This window comes from Cinclus cinclus, chromosome 4, assembly GCF_963662255.1.
Source record: "Cinclus cinclus chromosome 4, bCinCin1.1, whole genome shotgun sequence".
Taxonomy (NCBI): domain Eukaryota; kingdom Metazoa; phylum Chordata; class Aves; order Passeriformes; family Cinclidae; genus Cinclus; species Cinclus cinclus.
This window is the reverse complement of record NC_085049.1, coordinates 25,885,476-25,907,023: the sequence shown is the minus strand read 5'-3', so window position 1 is coordinate 25,907,023 and position 21,548 is coordinate 25,885,476. Positions and strand designations below refer to the sequence as shown.

The following is a 21,548-nucleotide window of genomic DNA, read 5'->3' as shown; positions in this document are numbered from 1 at the left end:
TTGAAGTTCTTGTTTCTAGAAGCATCTTTTCAGCCATGCTCTGGTGTCAAGAGGCATTTCTATCCATTTGATGCTGAATTCAGCTTCATGGCTGACACCTGGTTTGGCTTCCAAGTACAGGAGAGGGTTGTTGGTCTGTGGCAGTACTTTGAGGTTGCTCTATTATGAAATAATGCTTGATTAGTGTTTATTTTTGTAAATTTTAAAAAAAAATGTGACTTAATTTATCTATTCCTAGTCTTCACATTTGATACGTGTCCCCTTTCATTCCCCTGCCCTGATCACTTTAGGATTTTGAAGAGCCTTCACAGTGTGTGGAGTGACTATTTTTCATTGCATACCTGTTATTTTTGTAATGCAGATGGCTTGAAAAGGATTTATGGCTAGAATTGTGTACTGTACAGTAAACTTATTTTATCAATAAAGTTGACTGAAAACATGGATGTCTCCATGACTAAAGTAAGGTACTGGCTCTGAGATGAGCCTTGTTGGCAACACAAGATAAAAAAGAAAGTAACCACAACTATGCTACCTGGCAGCTGTTCAGCTGAGGGCAGACGAACTAAATTGGGCTGGTTTGTACAACTAAAAGCTTTGAACAGCCTTGACTTTTTAACAAGCACATGGGATTGGAAGATTGTTAAAATACGGAACTAATGATACTGTTTTCATGCAGAATTACATGTACTGAGATCCCTGTGTAAATGCCTAAATGCAATTTACATTGGCTTAGGGAGTTTCTTTAAGCACTTTTTCTGGTTAACAGAGGAATTTCCAAGTCTGCTGCTGAGTGTGAAACTTTAACTTGTTTTTGAGAGCCTGGAGTCTGAGTGTCTGAGGCACAGCTGGCAGTCACTTTGGCCAGGAAAGCACTGTGGTGCTGCTTACAGCATGAGGTGTGACCTTAAAGCTCCTCCAGTGCCACCTCCTGTCCTGCACAGGGACACATACCACTGTCCCAGGTTACTCCAAGCCCTCTCCAACCTGGCCTGGAATGTTGCTTGGCATGGGGCAGCCACAGCTTCTCTGAACAAGTATTTTGTAATTTTTATCAGTTCTTACCAGATGCACAGATCTGTTATCCAGCCAAGCTGATAAGACAGCACAAGTCAACTAAATGCAGGTTTGAGTGGATGCTGCATGTAAAACTACAGCAAGTCATTCCTTTGCTTATAGACCATTTAGCATAAGTGGGGCTGAACAGGAACCATATGGGAGAAGGGACTGAGTTCCTGCAACCACCTTCCTGTCCCCAGACACTGGGAGCCAGTGTGGCCCTGGTATCTGGGAGTATCCTTATTTCCCACATTCAGAAAAAGACTCACCTGACAATTGCCTTAACCAACTGCTCAGCAAGGAGGGAAGCACTTCCTCATGCAGCACTCCTCAGGCACCAGCCAGAGAACAGGCACAGGGAAACCCCCCAACTCCAGCTGCAGTCTCTTTCCATTTCCCTGAAAAGCTGAAGGTTTACTTTTTCAAAGAATGGCAGACAGTGATTGCTCGGCAGTATTCTCAGCACCAGAAATCCCCCAGTCCATACACCTGAGGCTGGCTCTTCCAGCAGTGAGCACCAATAGAGCTGCTTTTTGAGAAGTCAGTTCTTGGAAGCTCAACACAGCACACCAGTGGATGCAGGGTGAGCAGCACCTTCCCTTTTCCAATACTATGTTCAGGAACACCGTAAACAAATTTTTAAATTACTCACCTGCAACTCATTACATTCCTGGCTAAGCAAACAGCAGCTGCCTCCTACAAGTCTCTATCTGTGCTTCTTTGCTTCCTGCATATGGCTTTCCCCTGACCCTCAGCATTCAGGATAAAAAAACATCAAATCCAGCTCATTTTGAGCATATTAGATAACCTGTTGTTATACCAGATTGGATGGAAAAGGTGGAACTGGTGCTTTTTCTGATGAGGCAGCCTTACAAAGATCTAGTTCTGAAGCAAGCAGGGAAGTTCTACACAACCCTCATTCCTGCCACTCTCTCTTGCCCCCAGAAGGAGCTCATTTATTGCTCTGGATTGAAGTTGACTTCTCCCAGTGTGCAAGGAAGCACAAAGCCCTTCATGCTCAGCAGGAGTCAGCTGGCTGCCTGGGGCTGGGGGCTGGAGCAGACAGGCTCTGAGAGCAATAAAATCAATATTCTAGACAACAAGTATCTGTTGAACACACAAGTGTTACAGGAGCTGCTGTTTCCAGAGAAAACTCAGACACCAGAGCCTATTAATCCAGGATATGAGAGCGGAGGACAACCAGATGGACACAGGCAAAATGCTAATAAATCTGGATATATGAATATATCAATGCAATCTAGCCCGAGTCAGGACACAGTAACCTAACACAATACTCACCTTGCATAACCAAAGACTCGGTGTTTCTTATGCTGACTTTTCATTGGATAAACCAACGAAGAACCAAAGTTCTACTAAAACTCATACCAAAAAACACTGCCAAGATCACTGCAGACCTACAGCTGCTGATGGGTCGGAAGGCAGAGATGTGAAAAGCTCCAAGGCTTAGTGAAGAACGCACATTTTGAGATGGACCGCCTCCCTCTTTTTTGGAAGCCTTTCCAGATCAAGGACAGCTCAAGGCAAGGATGGAAGGGAATCAGAGAATCATAGAAGGGTTTGTGCTGGAAGGGACCTTAAAGAGATCTGAAACAGATCTCACTCTGGACCTCAAGAGGTACACAAAAGATGCCTTGAAAATCCATTGTAGTGGATCAGTTCATGTGTTCTGATCTGTTAGTCACTGTGGCTTAGGGATTATGGAATAAAATTCCTGAACCATCTCTTGGCAGAATTTAAAAAAGGAAACAATCTTCAAGTCAGGATCTCAGAGAGTTCAAAGCCCACTTCTGCTAGAAGACTCCTATGTGATCTTGCAGACCAGTTTTCAGGCAAGAAAGGGATGACAGCCATTCCTTTGTTCTCTAGAGCCTCATCCAACAAAGCTCTCAAACCTCTCCGGACCACGCACTTCCCTCAGTGGCTGCACAGAGCACACACCACACTCTCAGCCTCTGGGTGTCACTGCAATGCCAGCCAAGCTCCCCCACCCCAGCCCTTGGCCAGAAAAATGTTTTTCAAAGCAAATTCTCCCTACAAGATCAAAGGCAGAAGCTAAACTGTAAAAGCATCATTGAAAAGACATCTTTATTGTAAAAGATATAGAAAATTAGAGTTAAACTTGTTTCTCGCACAATGTTAATTGCAGCAGTTATAAAACACCCACCAAGGTAAACAGTTTAAGAGCATTTCTATACCACAGAAGGGTTTGCTGCTTGCCATTACACATGGCAGAGACAGGCTCAGGATCAGTGCAGGGAGGATGGGCAGAGACCCAGGGAAGAGCTCCTTGTTTACCCCATGTGCCACACAACAGCATAGGGAAACAAAACCCAAACTGCAGGATTTCCACATTGCTTTGCTGTTTGAGGCAGATGGTCCAGCTCCAAGCAATGATGGGATTTATCACTAAACATCAGAAGGGTTCAGTCACCTCAGACACTGTCTTGTGCTATCCTTAAAGAAAAGCCATTTAAAAGTAATTCATGCCTGTCTGTGCCAGGGTATTTTAACTTCCACCAAACTTCCCAAAAAAAGTTCTTTTGCCAGCTTCATCAGAAAGAGCTGTTTCTTACAGATTTCCTACCTAGAATTTAAAGTGGTGGCTGAGAGCTTAACCTTCCATGCCTGGGGAATTCCCTCATGGAGGCTCCATGCAGGCACCATAGCAGCTGCTCTCCTCACACAGGAAGGACTGTGCACTTGGCTGCCCTCACTGAAGGTTCAGACACAGGGAGAAGGAGGAAGAGTCACCATAGCCTGTACCAGGGTACAGGATGTGAGACTTGAGCCATCTTCCAGTGCATCACAGACCCCCACTGTGATGGATGGGGCAAAAGGGACAAGCACAGGTAAAACGCCCTTAGGTCTCCTCGGGATAAGCCAAAAAAAACATGGCTCCAGCTGACAATTTGAAAAGGGCTCTTGGGTTTTTTTTTCATGGAAGAGCATAAAGCCACCACAGGAGATTGGTCCCTCATCTGTTTTTATACTACATTCTGCTTTGGGCAGATGCAATTCAAATTGGTAAGGAACACATTCAGTCAGCAAGATTCCTGGTCAGTATCTTGCTAGCTAAATGTTGTTTTCACTCCTTAAAGGCAAAATTAAACAATGACTAAAAATAAATAATTAGTGTTCTAGCCAACTCCAGGGGAAAAAAATTACCATTGGCTACAAAGAGCTTATTTACTTTTTTCTTTTATAACAGCACCATCAAAAAAAGATACTATAGCAGAGCAGAAACAAGACACAGGCTGTTCAGAAAGCAAACAGGGAAACAAATCTCTTGTGTTCTCTTAGCAGCCATTTCTGTACAGAGACCAGATGACCAGCTTGCTACAGAACCAGCCAACAGTGAAAGAAAAAGTCTTGTCTCAGACCAGTCCCCTTCCCAAGCCCCACAGTGCACATGTACAACAGTTAACTCAGTGCAGTTTCAATTCAAGTCACTCAGTTCAGCTTGCAAGGTTCAGTAACACTTCTTGGAAACCAGTGTGTCTGCAGCCACACATTTTGTACCTGTATTAGAAGGAGATGCTCAGTTCCTGCTGGAAGAACTTGTATGTCCAGTCCTTGTCCCTCCCCTCACAGCTGGACAGGCTGCCCACCCTTGGGACCAAGTTGGGCACTGCCTCAGCAGACATTTCCATGTGAAGGGAACAATCAGCAGGTTGCCTTCCAAGGCCTGGTTGATATTTCACGTACCCAAAGAGCAAAGTAGACCCCACAGGATCAATGCCTGTCCTTGATGAGTACAGGATTCTGCAGCTGGACACAAGCAGGTTGCAGCAGTCAGAGTGTGCCACAGAGGAGTCACAAACAGCATGTAGTGTACTGGACAGGTAACTGCTCTGCCAAGCTGGGAAAGCAACAATCTCTTATTCAGCAGGACAAATTAGCAGTGGTAAATCCTGCACCACTGACTGGTTGTTGGTAATCATCTCACCATTCCCAAACTCTCCCTCTCCATTCCCACCAGTTATTTGGCAAGTTACAGAAGCAGTGGAGTTCTCTCCCCGGCTGGCTGGTCTTTCTGGAAGAGCTCTTTGATATGCAGCAGCTTGTTGTGGATCCTCTCTCTCAGGGGAGGGATATGATGGCTGGGGTCTAAGACATTGGTGCTTCTACGCTCCCTTTCCCTCTTCCAGGTGAGATAGGGATGCGGTGGGAAGGGCACCTCGCTCCTCTCCCGGCGGAGCTGCACAGTGACCCCACTGAGGGCCAGCATTGCCCACACTGACAGGATAATGAAGTCTGAAAGACGAGAAAAAGATTCCTTTAGCAAAGCAGAACATTCCTTGCTTTCCCAAGCACAAACACTGAAGTAGTTCAGCGACAGAAAAGAATGAAGTACCCCCACATCCTCAGATGCCCAGAGTGATTCCATGCAGAGGCCAGGACACACAGGGAGCTGGGAAGAGTCTCCTCCCTGTATTAGGCCTTTGACGCCCACTCTGCACACTCCTCAGCAAGCTGCCAGCCCAAGTCTCAGCAGCACCTTTCACAAGGGCCTTTGTCACAACCTGCAGGAAGGTTCCTGCCTTTGAGTCTACTCAGTATTGCTTTGTAAGGAATAGAATTTCTCCTGTGGATGTTAAATCACACACTGTACTGTGTTCTCCTTCCATTCCCTTCCTGCCCTCACTCATTGTTTACAACAGAACCAAAGAGCCAGTAATTCCTCCTTAGAAGATAAAATTTCAGGAGGACTCACCATTCTTTTGAAAAGGCACATTGGTGTAAGCTCTGCTGAAATAATTGTTGAGGACCCTTCTGAGCAGGTCTAAGGTGATGTAAGAAAGGCTTGTGTAGACGTAACAAGCAATGGCCAGGACCACCGTGTAAGAGCCCACTATTCCAGAAGCCAGGATGTTCAGCTAGACAGGGAGAAAAACCACAGCTTTAGACTGATGAACACTCTTTATCCCCCACCTGCCTTTAACACTGCCTGGGATGGGGGAGCCATAGCTTCTCTGGACAAGTATTTTATAATTATTATCAGTTCTGTGATAAATGGGCTGCGCACATCTGCTATCCAGCCAAGGCGATAAGACAGCACAAGTCAACTAAATGCAGGTTTGAGTGGATGCTGCATGCAAAACTACATGCCATTCCTTTCTTTCTGCACCATTCAGCACAAGTGGGGCTGACAGGAACTGCCTCCTATTGGCCCTGTGCTGAGCTTCACAAAGCTGTGCTAAGTTTTCTGTATATATTCCATGGGACAACATTTTGCATTAAGAAGCCTGACCCTCCCTCCCTCCTTCTGAGGCGACAGCACAGTTACTTACAATTCTTGGGCAGCCGACAAAAAGCACTGGAATCATCAAGGCTACACAAGTAAAGGTCACCCAGAACACCACATCGTCACGAAAGACTCGGTAGTCTCCTGCCAAGACACCACATTTACCAGTGAGGGAAACATTTTATTTTTTCGCAAGTGTTTGGGAGTCAGCTTTTCCCCCAAGATTCTGTACATTCAGAAATACCTGGAGTACATCGTTGAGAAGCCCAGCTTTTGAGCTCAAATCCTGACTGTTTAAGAGGTATTGGAACAGTTTCTCAAGAACAGAAAAACTGTCCCAGTCAAGTACAGGTCCAGTGCTCTGTGCTGGAACAGCAGATCTGTCCATGAAACAAAGATTTTTGACAAGGTACATGTTCCTCACCTGGTAAGAATGAAAAGTACCAGAGTACTGCTGCCAAGTAAGAAGCTGTTTCGTTGCCTCTATGGGTTTCTAAGCTAAAAATCTGCATCTGACTCCAGAGTATGGTGCAAATGTAGCCAGACAACAAAACACCACCAGGCAACACATTCTTCTGAGCTTTAAGAAAACTAAATTGCTCAAACCCTTCTTTGCTCCCCCTGCCTTCTAAGACCTGTGGATTCACCAGAGGAGACAAGCTGACCTCCAGCTGAGTCACTGCTCCACTTTAATGAAGACCAACCAGGGACTGCATGGATTATCACAGAATCATGGCTTGAGTCAAACACAGATGACTGAAGGATGAAAAACTGTCCCACCAAGGGACCTTAGAAAGAGAGGTTTTGAGACTGAAAATTACAATAAACTATAGCTGATGCTCTAGTGTCCCAGAGGGACTCCAGCTCAGCAGGCTTACTGGCTTTTAAGCAATTTCTCTAAGGCCTTTATGCCTGAAGCCTTCAAATTAGACTAGATTTTCTACTGGGATTTGTTCTGGACAGAGAACAGGAGAGCAAGCCTGGAATAGAGCTGGTGTTACAGAGATGGCCCACAGTTTAAGTAGGAAGAGTCACCAAGTTCTCTGCAGAACAGTTTCCTTTTCCCCAAGTAGTTTTAATTCCAGTGCAGCTGAAAGAAGCTTTCAGATACATCTCTATTACTCCCAGCACTGGAAAGAGAAAGTTAAATATCCCACTAAGATAAACCAGGGAGTGCCATTCACTCTTGAGTCTTGCAGTGTGCCTGCAACACAGCAGGAGCACAGCACTCACCAAGCAGAGGATTCCAGTGCTTACCTAGGGGAGTAAAGAAGAGCATCGATGAGAAGAGAAATCCCAACACAAGTCCAATAACAAACATGCTGAGCAGGACAGAGCCAAATCTCCACCAGCTCACAACCAAGAGCAGGCCTCCAATAATTCCAGTCACTGCTGTCAAAATAAGACGCACTGAAAGAGAGAAGAGAAAATTCCAGCATTCTGGAAACTTCAGTTCCTGCAGTAACATGTTCAGCAGCTGTATTTACATGCTTGTTTGGCGTTTTTCAGTGAGTTTACACGAGGCAAATATAAGTATCAGAATGTGCTTCATGCACTTCACTTCATCCCCTGCAGCTGGACATGTGCTGCTGAAAAAGTGGCAGGGAGTGCTGGAATGGAGGCCCTGTACATGAGTGCATATCAGTTCCCAGGGAGTTCAGGTGGCTACAGCTACTGCACATGTATCAAAAAAGGAATTCTGTGAGGTGGGACAGACAGAAAGAACTAATTTTGTCTAGTCTAACAAACTGGGCACAGACCACCTACTTCCATTTTACAGATGAAATCTGCATTTGATCTGAAACAGATGTCCATGCATTGTGAAAGTAGGAAGAAAGTATGTAGCAAACTTCCAGAGTTTGCAAACACCTTTTATCTCCCTTGGATAGATACTGAAATTAAATCCAGGTATTAATTCTGCATGACTGTGATGCTGGAAGGAACACTTACTCTGTTGCATTTTCAGCTATTATGACAATCAGAGCTGGAGGACCCAGGCAACACCCTGCTATCATCCTTCTTGTGGCTGGCCAACAGCACAACTGCGATTGTACCTGAAGGGTTCCTAACAAAAGTTTGGGAAGAGCACAAGATATCCTGGTACATCTACTCACCATCATAACTAAGGCCAGTTACTCTTGTAATGAATACAAAGAAGATGAATGCTGCAACAATGAAGCCCATGAAGAATAAGTCTAGAGAAGAAGGAAAAAGTATTTAGCAAGCCTCATACCACTTCAGTGGATCTTCAGACATTTCACATTACAATGGAGAAGGTACATAGCAGCTCACAAAAGGAGAGACAGAACATTTTGTTCTTGACAGGAGTGTCCTCAAGCGCTACAGATAGCCCAAAATTACATATTTATAGCTATGTTGCCCAGCATGCACCCTACTTCCAGGTTTCTATTCTTTGCATCCCAGAAACTTCCTGCTCTGAGCTTAAAGGCCCAGAGCCTATAAAAGAAAAGCAGTAGACCTAACTGGCACAGCATCATTATCAAGTGAATCTTGGTAATAACCACCATTCTAACTTACACAGAGTAACATTTATGAAGTTCCAACCAGACTTACGAGATGAGATTAAATATTCAGTACCTGTTTTCCAGAATCTGTGTCCAAAAAAGCAGGTGAAAAGACCAAGAACAGCAAAAGCAGTGAAGAATACTTTGGTAGAGAGTTTACCTACACAAAGAAAGGTGGGTTTAGTAGAGTATTCCACCTAGTAGTCCCAACAAAGAGATCAAGGTAAGGTCAGGTTGCTGTCACAAACTTTACTGACAACTTGAGAGCTGCCACTCTGTCAGATCTGCAGTGCCTGAACTAACAGTTGATTCAGCAGGATCTTCAACAGAACACTGAAATAGACTGATAAAGAAATTGTCTTTCATGTGCTCTGAATTAGAGAGGTTTAGCCTAGGTAATTTGTCTCATATTGTCATAGGACAACACTGAGTTTGACAAGTCACTTGTATTACAGTATATAATAAAATAATGAGAACAAATCTTACTTTATGAACCAAATTCTACCAATGACTCATGTCCCTTCTGCATTCATAATGGGAAAGGCACCTTTGGTGTTTCTGCTCAAATTCCATCATTATACAGCTTTGTACAAAGCAGCATGACTTGGTAGCCACTCCACTACTGCTGACATTATCTTCATTCTTATTTTAGATGACTGCCCCCTTTGAAAATACCTGCAGGCTACTGATTCCTGTTAGCATCAGCACAGTTAGAAAAAAATCTTTCTGGTGCCTAATCTAGTCTGTGTTTTATTAGCTCAGCTTCACTTCCAGCATCTGCAGTCCTACAAATTATTTGAAATTATCCAGTTAAAATGGACAAAGATGGGGTGGCACTACAGAGTTCAGAGTTACATTTGCAAACCACATATTAAACTTCCATTAAGTTAAACCTTTAATTGCTAATGGTTCTCCTTAGTCTTACTTCATCATTCCAGATTATCTCCTCAATCAACAAGCAAACTTCACCATAAAGTAACAAAATATACACAGTGTAAAACAAAGATCTCCTGCACACATTGAAAAAATAATCTTAAATCACATTCAGCATGTTGGAGCACAACAAGCTACAGAGGAGTTGGCAAGGACAATTCCCAACTTACTGAGGGAAGAGCAGTTATCTACCAGGTCAGCAAAGCTGCAGGCATATGTATGCACAGGTATGTATGCAGCAGAAGTGTTCCAAAGAGGATCCCACACTATGACATTGTAGATCACACCTTGCCCAGGAAGTGAGGAGAAGTAGACATTGGTCTTGTCATCAGCTGTCAGCGTAAGCATCTGGAAAAGGAAGTATAAAGGAAGTTAACGGCTCACAGGATGGAACCCTTCCCTCCAGCACCACTGTTTTCTGACAGGGGAGGATTCTCCCACTCTTGTTTTGCTCCTCCCTGCCTGAGAGCACAGTTCAGGTTCCCTCCCAGCCTACTGGCCCAGGCCTGGCCTCTGAGGCAGGGAAGGCTGCCATTCCACTCCCCAGCAGAGCCTGCTTATGTGTCCCCTTCATGAAGATAAGCACAGGGGAGGAGAAAACAAGAGAGCACCACTGCCACATGGCTGGTACCCAGTGCTTTGGACTCACTTTAATGCCGTTGACTCTGATACTCTGCACCCCAGACATTTTCCGTATGTGGCTCATGAGCACCATCTCAGACAGGTCATTCTCGGGCAGGAAGTACTGGTACACATCGTAGTGCAGCCGCCACCGTGAGCTCTGACCAGTCCCTGAATCACAGGATGGGGGGTTGGCTCCTCTGCAATGAAAAATACATCAGCCACACACCCAGCACAAGGCTCCTGGCCTTAACATTAGTTTTCAGCAGTTACCTGTCCACAGGGTTTGCCTCTACTCTTTAGAGGTGCACACCAGCAGCTAACTCAAAGCTGGACTGCATTTGTGAGCACAGAGCACAGCGGCATCACACAGAACCATCCTGGCACAGGTATTTGGTACCTGCCTTAACACTTACAGAGGCTTCCTATGAATCACCATAACAAGAATTCCAAGAGGCCACAACAGCAAAGACCACAACATCACTGTTTGTCTTTCCATGCAGTTCTGAACACAGTTTTCCCCACTCCCTGCCTATCACTTGTGACACCAGGCACCATTCAGGAAATAATGCCTTTTAACTTGAAGTCTCAAGTTAAACAAAACTCTGGGTCATTACCATGCTTTAGTACTAGTAAAGAAATAAAACTAGCTGTAACACACAATTGCTCCTCAAACAAATTAAGCTGTTAAAAGGAATGGAAAGACCCAGTATTTACTGACTGCTTACATTTCTGAAGTTGCATAACCTCCCCCACAAGATGTAACCCTCAACTTTTATCTCTCTCATGCAGTAACCTCTTCCCCATTTACACTTGTTGCAGCGAACGAGATTCCTGCAAACAGCTGGATGGTTCAGCTGTTACAGTGGGGGTCTTATTTTAGCCTTTTGGCCAAACACAGGACACAAGGTTTTGCTCAGTGCACTGAAGTTTTCCACACACCTGGTATATCCCAAGTTGGCAGGGGCAAACTTGATGTGTATATCAACCAACGTGTAGTCCAAGTAAATATTTGGATCCACTTCCAAGTCAAATTCTAGATTGCAGCCCCCAGGAATAGGATCTAGAACACAGAGAAGATAACTGCAGTTATGCACTTGCAGGCATGATCCGCTTGCTGAGCACAGAAAAACATCATATTCTGGCCCTGCAGGCCACAAAAGGGTTTCACTGCAGCCTGTGGCAGGTCTCCACACATGGGTGACTCCAGTGACTGGAGTTTTGGAATGGAAGCTCCTTTCAGGTCCTGCACATAGCTCAGGGAAATCCCAAGCACAAACACAGGCTGGACAGGGAATGGATTAAGGGCAGCCCTGACGAGAAGCACTTGGGGATGTTGGCTGACCAGAAGCTTCACATGACCCAGTAACGTGTGCTCACAGCCCAGAGAGACACCAACATCCTGCATGCAAAGAGCAGTGGGCAGCAGAGCCAAGGGGCCAGAAGGGAGGTTCTGCCCCTCTACTCTGGCAAGACCCCACCCTAACATAAGAAGGATGTGGACCTGCTGGAATTAGTCCAAAGGAGGATGATGGAGATGACTAGAAGGATGGAGCTCCTCTCCTATGAGTAAAGGCTCAGAGTAGGTTGTTCAGCCTGGACAAGGCTCTGGGGAAACCTTCCCAGCAGCCTCCCCATACCTGAAGGGAATCTACATGAAAGACAGAGAGAGATTCTTGAGAAGGCCCTGGAGTGACCTAAAAAGGAAGAATGGCTTTCGCTGAAAAAGGGTAAATATAGATTGGATATAAGAATGAAATTCCTTCCTGTGAGGGTGGAGAGGCCCTGGCACAGGCTGCCCAGAGAAGCTGTGGCTGCCCTGGGTCCCTGGAAGCGTCCAAGGCCAGGCTGGATGGGGCACTGAGCAAGTTGGGATAGTGGAAGGTGTCTGTGCCCTTGGCAGCAGGGGTGGAACCAGACGTTCTTTATGGTCCCCTTCCAATCCAAACAGATTTGTGATTCCATGATCACATGCACAGCAGTTTTCTGTTCTAAGGCTAAAGTCACTGCAGGACCATAGAGTACATCCTATACACAACTCACAATTCAGCAGTGACAGTGAAAACTTTTTCAGTCCATTTCAAAAGAATTTCTAGTATCTCCATCCGATTTCCACCATGTAAGACTGAAAGATCACCACTTCATTCCCAGACGACTTGCCTGAGCAGAGCTGGTATTCCCTGAGCACGTACCTTTCTCCATGTAGGGAATGGAGATGGCGGTGCTGAGCACCTGGCCAGCATCCAGGGCACGCAGGTACCACGTACACACAGTCTGCTCAGGCCGAAGGATGGACACCAGCCCTTTGTCTACCCCAACTCCTGAGCTGTTCACTGATGGAGTCTGCACAGAAACAAATTATAGAAACAAGCAATTCTTCTTGACAAGATTTCTATGACAGTTTGATAACATTTCTGTATTTTGATAATATCACAGGAGGCTCTTCCTGCCACAGACCTGCCAGGCACACACATCAGTGCCAGTTACAACAGACCAGGCTCTGCCCAAAATGTATTTGTGCCTGAAATTCTCCAACTCCATGTGCAGGACCTTGCATTTAGCCTTGCTGAACTATATGAGGTCTGCATCCCACCTTCCAACTTGTCATGGTCCTTCTGGATGGCATCCCTAGCTGGTGAAAAAAGGGAACTCTGACACCACACACTGCTTGGCTCAGGCTCAAAAACCCAAGTGATAAGTGTGGGACTACTGAAGAGCTGATAATCACAAGCAAGTTGCAGAGAAATCTAGCTAGTAGATCTGGCAATGGACTGACTAGTAAAAATGTAAAAGGCCTAGAATATCCCTCACAAAATGTTGTGAAATGGCAGCAAGGAAGTGTTCTGGGAACTAGCATACAGAAGTACCTTCCTACCTCTACATGAACAGAAACGACTGTATGACAGCTGCCTTAACACCAGCAGTGCCAGATGTTTTTGGGGCCAGGCCAGTTATTGACCCAGTCCCCAGCACCACCATCCCTTCCAGAACCAGGGCTCTTGAGGAGAGATCAGACAGCAATGACAGTACCACAATTTCACAGCTGGAACAACCAGTTGACCTGCAGCCACACTTTCAGCATGGAAAGTGCCTTTGGCCAAGGCAGCCACAGTGACCCAAGGCAATGCTGTAAGGAAGCACATTGGACCTGGCAGACTTCAAGGTCTGGCTCAAGTTGATATTTCTAGAGGCAGGCCAGCCCTAAAAGCAGTACAGCTGCATTACTGCCTCACTGCCCCTGGCCTGGTAAGGCCCATGAATGCAAAGAGGATCTGAACTGGCACAGGATTCTACCAAGGGCAAGCAAAGACTGAACGGGTGTAACAGTAATGTCTCAGCCCTGTAATCCCGGCTGTTTTACCAGTACAAGGATAGCTGAGCTGGGTGACTTGTGTTACAGGTCATTCATCATCTAAGCTTCCCAGGATACTTCTTGGCACTCAGCATATTCTGATTTCAAAGATGCTGGTAGAGAGAGGGGAACTGGACTGCAGCTGTCAGACCTCCATCCAACCACCTTCAGCTTGGTCAATGCTCTGTTCAAATACCAGTGAGAGCCTCCCAGCACCGCCACAACAAAAATCAGTATTTTAGATTAGGCCCATTTTGTCCCATCATTACCGGGATACAGGGTATAGAAGCAGGAATGCTTTTACTGCTGTCTAAAAGTAGCAGCTTTCACTGAAGCATGTGGAAGAATTTCTCCCCATGTTACCAAAGAAGAATTAGATTCAGGATAATGAGCTGGGATAACAACACATCCTATCTGCAGTGGTTCAACCCAAGCCATGGGAACAGCAGATAAATAAACATCCCAAAGCGATCATGTACAGGGCATCTGGCAAACACACAGATCTGGTTTTAATATAAAAAGCTGATGGACAACAGTCAGCAGAGCCACATGAAAAAAGCACCACTTCCACCAAATAAAGAGCCTTGAAACATTTTCAAGTCAGCTCTGACATTCCTTTAGCACTCAGTCTTTCAAAATAGCAGCTATGACAGATAAGTACAAGAAAGGATTTCTGAAGCTACAGTAACACTGTCTAAAAGCCAAGCAGGTAATAGACACTCTATTTATACAGCTTCAGTTCAATAGCCCTACACGTACCAGAGCCAAGTCCTCTGTTGAAAGGGAGGCACCACTTAACAGAAGTGACACTCTTACCTTATCAAAGGATATCACCACATCACTCTGCTGGGCATGCACTTGAAAAATAACCACAGTCACATTGCTGGCGATGTTCCTGATTACAGCCTCCACTGGACTGGTCTGGTTAAGTAGCACATTTCTGAATTTTCCCAAGGAGAGCTCAAGAAGACCTGCAATACCAAAAAAAAGGGAAGCTACAGCTTTTTTTTTTTGGTCCAGAGGGAAGCAATTACAAGGGAAGCTTGTAGTTTCCAGTAGTCCAGTATTAGTCAGCTGGAAGCAAAGCAGGATGTTGCTTTGTGCTGCTCTCATCCTGTGAGGCGTATAAAGCATTCAGACACTGCTGCACCCAGAGTTGTACCTGCAGATACAGGCACAGCCAGGGTACCTGCCCCACAGCCTGTCACTCACCTGGGCACAGGGATGGGGCTTCCTGCCAGGAGTCAGGATTTGATACAGCTGAGCTCACCAGCCCAGCCAAAGAGCAGCTACACTCCAAAAAGTCAGAAAAAGAAGATACTGAGGAGTACCTTATCTTTGGCAGATACAGGCGGGTATGTTAGTATCAGCCAGCCAACTTGCATAATATCCATCAGACTTTCCAGATTAATTCCTACAGACCATGAAAACTGGAGTCAAGTTCCAGAAGACAGAGTCAAATCTGTAGTATACATAGATACATTTACCTACTTTCAGCTATTCCATGATTTTTGCTGCCAAATGGTTTTTAATCATTAGGACTGCTGCATCCCCATCTCTAGACCTAAAAATCTGACTAATTTTCCCTGGACACAACCTAGCCCATTCTTCTTACAATGAGCATAACCCCATGATCCACTGTTATTTTAATTTAAAGAGAACCACATGGTCTAGGATGTAAGATCTTTAAGAATAAGCTTTGGCTTGCCATTCAGGTCCTGCAAGCAAGCCTGGCTTCTCCCTGTGCTGGGTTCTGCAGGGGATGCCAAGGGAGGAAAGCAAAGCAACCACCCAGAAGCCACAAGATGCTCTTTAGTTGGTGGCTGCAGCCAGACTGCACAATGCCTTCCAGGCTTTTCCCTGAATTCCTCTGCCTTCCTCTGTACCCAAACAGTCCTATAACTTATCAAGCCAGAACACACACTTCCTCAACGAAGTTGCCTCTGGTGGAAAGGGTTGGTACTGCCAAGTTCCCTAACAGTCACCCACCAGCAGCACCATCCCAGGCACACCTACTGGTGACACAGGGGGGCTCCCATTTACAAGGGAGGGGACAGTTTTCTTACCTGAAACTATACTCAGTACTCTCTGTTTTCCTATTACTTTTCTCTCTCTCTTGCCAAGAACTGCCATCATTGGCCAGTTTCTTTGCTTCTTGATATATAAACAGAGGAGAGCTCCCACCCTCATTCCTCCTCCACTCACTACACAGTGAGGGAAAGAACTTCAATCCTTACGTGCTCACTCACAAAATTCAATTAATACCAGTACCACATCACCAATAAAACTTCAGCTAAAATATAGGGGGTCATAAACCACTTGTGAAGAAAGAAAGATTCTCCATTTTTCTGCTCTGTCATCTGCAGTTTGTGTTAAGGTAGAAGTTTCTACACCGAATTTTCACACAGTAACTAATGTAAAATTAAAGCTGCAAAAAAATCTTTGTGTATCATTCAGTTTCTGCTTCTTCAGAATCCCTTGGGCAGCATTCAGATATCCTCAGATCTTTCCTCATTAGCTCAAGTTCTACCAGAAATGCAAGTAGTGGTATGAATGCTAAAGAAAAGCATTCAGAAGGCACAGACTATAGATCTATACTCTCAGAAATTTACAGTGAAAGGTCATAATGCAGGAAAAATATTTTTCTTTGATCTTTAAAACCTTCAGCAGAGCTTCCTGAACCACAAGACATTAACACTTAGATGTTCTTTCAAGACAAAAAGCTGAAACCATACACATTCTCTGTGTGATCTACATCAAGGGGAAAAAACTGCATTGCTCCGCCTTGTTTCTCACCTTCACTCCGTACCCATACCCAGGGGCCTCTGCATAAATAAGGACAGATTCGTCAGCAAGACACAGCCACTACTCCAGCATGATCATGAGACTCTAAATGTCAGAGGCACTCTCTCAAGTTTAATTAGCGTGGTGAATTAAGGTATGGTGTTCTATATTGCTTTACTGTTTGCATAACTGCTCCGAGAGCAGCACATGTGACACACATTATCCCAAAGTCTGGGCACAAGAGCAGAGGCTCAGGGTGAAGAACAAGAACATCTATACCCATCACAAAGTATTGTTCAACTTGCTGTTCACAGGCTTCTCGAACCACACTTCCAGCCAGGCCTAAAAGATGACAAACACTGCAGAGCAACAGAACCTTCTAACAAGTTTTTTGAAAGAGCAACTGCTCACAGTCATAGACCACAGCACCCTTCCAGACTTCTCCATCTCTGTCATCTGAACAAGTCACTCCTGGTGCACTGAGACAGAAAGGGAAGATGCTGAGCAATACTAATTGATTAAATTATCAACTCACAGTTCACCAGGTCTATTGCTATCACCAGTTCTCTGATTCTAATACCAGACAGGTATTAGACTCCGTGAGCCACAGAGAGCTCAGTCTTGTCAAACATCCTTATAAGGACAGACACAGAGACCTCCGTTACCACATAGCACGCAATCTTCTCCTTTGGACAAGCTCGGTCTGCCTGGAGGTGGCCCACCAGACAGGTTTGAAGGACCAGCAGTACAGTTAACACCACCTCACTAGTGAGAAAGTTGAACCAGCAAGTCAGCAACAGACAGGAGCAAAATCCAGGCGTCCCAGCTTGTTTTATTGCTTCCAACAGTGAAGGTCTGGGAGCACTCAAGTGCCCCCTCTTCTTTGCCCTGTAGTAAGAACTGTAACAGTCACTGAACATGAGAGCAATTTTAGGTTAGATACATGAGAGGAACCCAAACTCCTACAGAGCTTATCAACTGAACAGATGCTCAAAGGAAGTCAGCGTTGCTGAAACCGAGCATTGAGCATGTATTACTCCACATACAGCATGAGAACTGGAGCACGGATAGTCCTGCATACAGAGCTGGTGAACAGAGCAAACAGCCCACTCTATCACCCCACATTATCTTTTCTCTTACACAAAGGGCAGAACCAGTAAAGACAGCAAAGAAATAGAACCTCCTGGAGCTCCTTATTCCTAACTTTAAACAACCAGACAATCAACTCCAGAGCCTCTGCATTTGTTATCCCTTCCCCGTGACACACAGTTTCCCCAACAGGCTACACCCAGCTTGAACCGTTTCCATTGTGCTGATTCAGTGCCAAGCTCTTGGCTCCTCTGATACTTTGAGTAAACCACATTTCCAGCTCCAATAGCCAAGTGTCGCTTCCCACCACCACAGAGCAGTTAACCACATAGGGTTCTTGATTACACCTAGCACAACTGAAGAAATGCCACTGCTGCCAATACAGAACAGTCTTCACCTATAGAGACATGCTCAAATATTATGCTTGCCTCAGAAAGGCTCTGTGCAGTCAGAGCAAACACATCTCTACTGGGTGCCAAGCACCTCGCAGTGGATATGCAGAAGAACCTGATGTAAGCAAGCTCCAGGAGCTAAGGAGAACTTTCCAGTGCAGGGAGTACAACAAGTAGTCACAAGAAGACATTTAATGAAGATGAAGTGCAAGCTCAGACCGACAACCAGTTTGAGTAAGAAAAATATTAGCATACAGTTACTTAACAGAATAAAGCCTGGAGCCATATCCTATCAGACCTGATGATGGGAGAGTCCAGCTACAAGGTCTCTGTCTTCTTACACTACTGAATCATAAAAACAACAGAGCACCTACTCCACTTCCAAAAGAAGCAGGAACATTTCTGAAAGCTTCTGAACTTTGATTGTGTATATACTGAGACTCAGGTTCAGAACAGCTTGATGCTTAAAGCAGATGACATCAGAGAATGTGGCTTGTCAGCATCTGCACCATTCCCATCCCAGAGGACTATTCTGCTCACCAGGCTAGAGGTCTTTACAGCCTGAAAAGTGAGGAAAGAGTTTTGTGTGAACTTCTTATTATAAAGTATCATCTCTGCACAGACTAAACAACTGGCACTTGCACGTTTCATCCAGATAAGCTCCCTTTACAAAAGCACCACTCAGTCCTGATTACACTATAAATTCACTTTAGTTTTTCCAACACTAAATAGCCTGGATGGATGCAGAAAACACAGCCAGTTGAACTCCTCCTCCTCAGGAAGATAGAGCTCCCCAGAAGGCAACAAACAAAATGTGTAAAACACTTCTGCACAAAGGCCAAAGCTGAGGAGCTGCAGCCCATCAGAAGCCCAGAGAGGTAACACAGGCCATCGTGAAAAGATTTTACTAATCAGCACTTCTAAAATGAAGCAGGATCTTCAAGGATTAGGAGTTAGCAGAGCCCATCCTTGCAAAGTGGTTGTCCGCAACTGAATAACTACAAGACAATTTCAAATCAGTGAACCATTAAGCAAATGGCCTTGTTTAAAGGCTCTAATGATAACCTAGACTCTGGTACACAAATTGCACAGCTTATTAGTTTTTCACGAGGGAAACAGTTTCCCTCTCCACCCTCAATCCTGCAAGGAAAAACAGCAACAGGGTACTTCAAGGCAAAGCAGTTTGCTTAGTCTCATAGTTGTTTTTCCTTTTTACATATTGTAAAAAAAAATTACTCAAACATGACCCATTTTCATCAAGTCCAGGAGACAAACTGCTTGTTAAGACAAACACTAAGGTGTAAGAACCCTGAGCCTTCATTCTCACACCTGCTTGCCACCATCACATGCCCAGCCAAAGCTTTTAGGTCCTGCAAGAAACAGGGAATACTTGTCTCTCCATTAGGATCTTGGGCATGAGATTTGGGCAGAAAGAAGCCTTCCACACCTGGGACTGGTTCCAAATGCTGTCCTGCAGCCCTACAAAGTATCCCAAGAGTCTCCTTCGGACAATGAAGCTTCATTTATTCAAGGCCAGGTTGGGTGGGGCATTGAGCAACCTGGTCTAGTGGAAGGTATCCCTGCCCATGGCGGGAGGGGGGGGGGGGGTGTGAAATGAGGTGAGCTTTAAGGTCCCAAATCGTTCTGTGATTCTATGGTTAGAAGCAAGTGTAAAAATACAGTAAAACTAAGTGAAGAAGGCTTATATCAGCCCAAACATGAAGGACTGCTTGCTTATCTCCAAATTATCTCTGAGAGGAAACTGTTTATTTTCTCCTTTATTTGAACAGATAAGAGTTTAACCAGAAAAAAAAAAGAAGCGACTGTAAATCTTCCAAATTATACTTATTATAGCACACTTAACTCTAGAATCCTATTTCAGTCACATGCAGGAACACAAGGAAATTACCAAAAAAAACATGCCAAATAAAGCCAGATTACATCAGTACAGACAACAAGTAATTTCAGGAATCAAGCTGCAAATTGTAGGTTTTGCTCCTTTCCCTAGTTTTATAACGACAGTGGTTTTCAACCCACTATCCACTAGGGTGGTGGGAACCCATGACCACCTGTACATGATCGGGGGGTGGGGGGGTGGGGGGGGGGTGGGAAACCTAAGCAAACAGAACCAAACCTACTTTTCACCACGTTCCCTTTGTCATGTAAGCTGATGTTCACAGGTAGCGAATGCCACCTTGTTTCTGTACGGGGAATACAACCCCGTATCAGCCGCATCAGCTGCGCCGCAGCCCCGCAACGGCGCCGTTAAAATGATTCCGAATTAGCCACGAAACAGTTAAAATTACGGCCTCCACTGCAATTAAGGTATAAACAAAACAAAACAAAACAAAAAAAAAGCGGATAGGGAGGGAAAGGGTCCCCATGAAAGATTAAAATAACCATGAATACACAGAGCGCTTCTGGAGCACCACAGGCAGCTTTACTCCGCGCTCCCGTTCATCCCTACGGCCAGCGGCCAGCACCGGGGACACCCCAAAAGACTGTGCAGCCGCAGCAAGCAGCCTGCCGCTGGACATTTCCCCGGGCACGGCCCCGCAGTTCCCGATACGAGCCGGGCTCCTCCGGCCGCTTAATGGCGGCCACAGCCCCGCGTGCCCCCCGCTCCGGCCCACACCGCCTTCACCTGAGGCTCCGCCATGGCGCAGGACCCCCACGAGCAGCAAGAGCAGCGCGGGGCAAGGCGACACCCGCATGGCGCTGCGGAGAGAGCGGGGAAAGGAGGCTGAGGCCGGGGAAGGGCCGGGCAGCTGGGGCAGGGCGGGGAGGGGCGGGCGCTGGGGGCGGGCCGCAGGCGGGGCCCGCTCCCTTCCCCTCAGGCACCTGCGGGAGGGCCCGCCGGGAAGGGTCGTGGGAGCGCTTGGCCGCGATAACTCATGAAGGTGCACGGAGGGGCTTGGGCCGGCAGTTTGGGACTTGGAGCTTAACTCTGGAGCGCGAGGAGACCCCACCTCCCAGCTATGTGAGCAGGCAGGCAAACAAAATCCTCACCCAACCGTGCCGTGGGGAAAACGCTTTGGGCAGATTAGTTTGTATCATTGCTGCTTCCACAGCATCAGTGACAGGTCTGTAGAGCGGTTATTTACAAAGGCATGTAGTGACGGGATAAGATAAATGTCTTCAAACTGACAGAGATAAGGTTTAGATTGGATATTGGAAGAAATTCTTCCCTGTGAGGGTGGTGAGGCCCTGGCACAAGGAAGCTGTGTCTGCCCTATCCCTGGCAGCGTCCAAGGCCAGGTAGGATGGGACTTGGAGCAACCTGGGATAGTGGAAAGCCCCATGGCAGGGAGTTAGAAAGAGATGATCTCTAAGGACCACCTGGGACAAGGCGGGCATTGTACCCAGCTGTCAGAGATAAGACAGAAGGGCACAAACCGACTGGCGTGAATGGCGTTTATTCTTCAACTCCTGGACTTGGAGACTGAATGCTGGCTCTGATTTGGCTTGTTGGGAACAGTACACTCTTGGCTTTTCTCTGCTCAGATCGGGGCTGGAGTGAAGCGTTCGAG

At 45.8% G+C, this 21,548-nt stretch overlaps 1 protein-coding gene across 2 annotated transcripts; it reads right to left on the bottom strand.

Moving 5' to 3' along the window:
* Positions 1-29: 29 nt before the first annotated feature.
* On the bottom strand, positions 30-20,770 carry TM7SF3 (transmembrane 7 superfamily member 3). Of its 2 annotated transcripts, XM_062491829.1 has the most exons (14): positions 20,663-20,770; positions 14,570-14,724; positions 12,594-12,744; positions 11,344-11,464; positions 10,430-10,601; positions 9,951-10,128; positions 8,921-9,007; positions 8,437-8,517; positions 7,580-7,732; positions 6,369-6,466; positions 5,792-5,954; positions 2,356-5,331; positions 1,326-1,462; positions 30-159 (listed from the first exon to the last, which is right to left on the bottom strand). In XM_062491829.1, the coding sequence occupies exons 1-12, from the start codon at positions 20,730-20,732 to the stop codon at positions 5,069-5,071; spliced, it is 1,692 nt and encodes a 563-aa protein (XP_062347813.1). In that variant the 5' UTR covers positions 20,733-20,770; the 3' UTR covers positions 30-159; positions 1,326-1,462; positions 2,356-5,068. The 2 variants fall into 2 exon arrangements, with proteins under 2 accessions (XP_062347813.1, XP_062347812.1); XM_062491828.1 differs by lacking the exons at positions 30-159; positions 1,326-1,462; positions 20,663-20,770 and adding an exon at positions 20,157-20,653 and having other exon boundaries at positions 1,469-5,331.
* Positions 20,771-21,548: the final 778 nt, after the last annotated feature.

Excerpts from the sequence above, each read along its gene's own strand:
- TM7SF3 (XM_062491828.1), bottom strand. The coding sequence starts at position 20,253 with ATGCGGCTGATACGGGGTTGTATTCCCCGTACAGAAACAAGGTGGCAT. Across the intron at positions 10,602-11,343 it reads GCCAACTTGGGATATACCAG|AGGAGCCAACCCCCCATCCT; the intron begins GTGTGTGGAAAA and ends TTTTCATTGCAG. Across the intron at positions 10,129-10,429 it reads TCAGAGTCAACGGCATTAAA|ATGCTTACGCTGACAGCTGA; the intron begins GTGAGTCCAAAG and ends TTCCTTTTCCAG.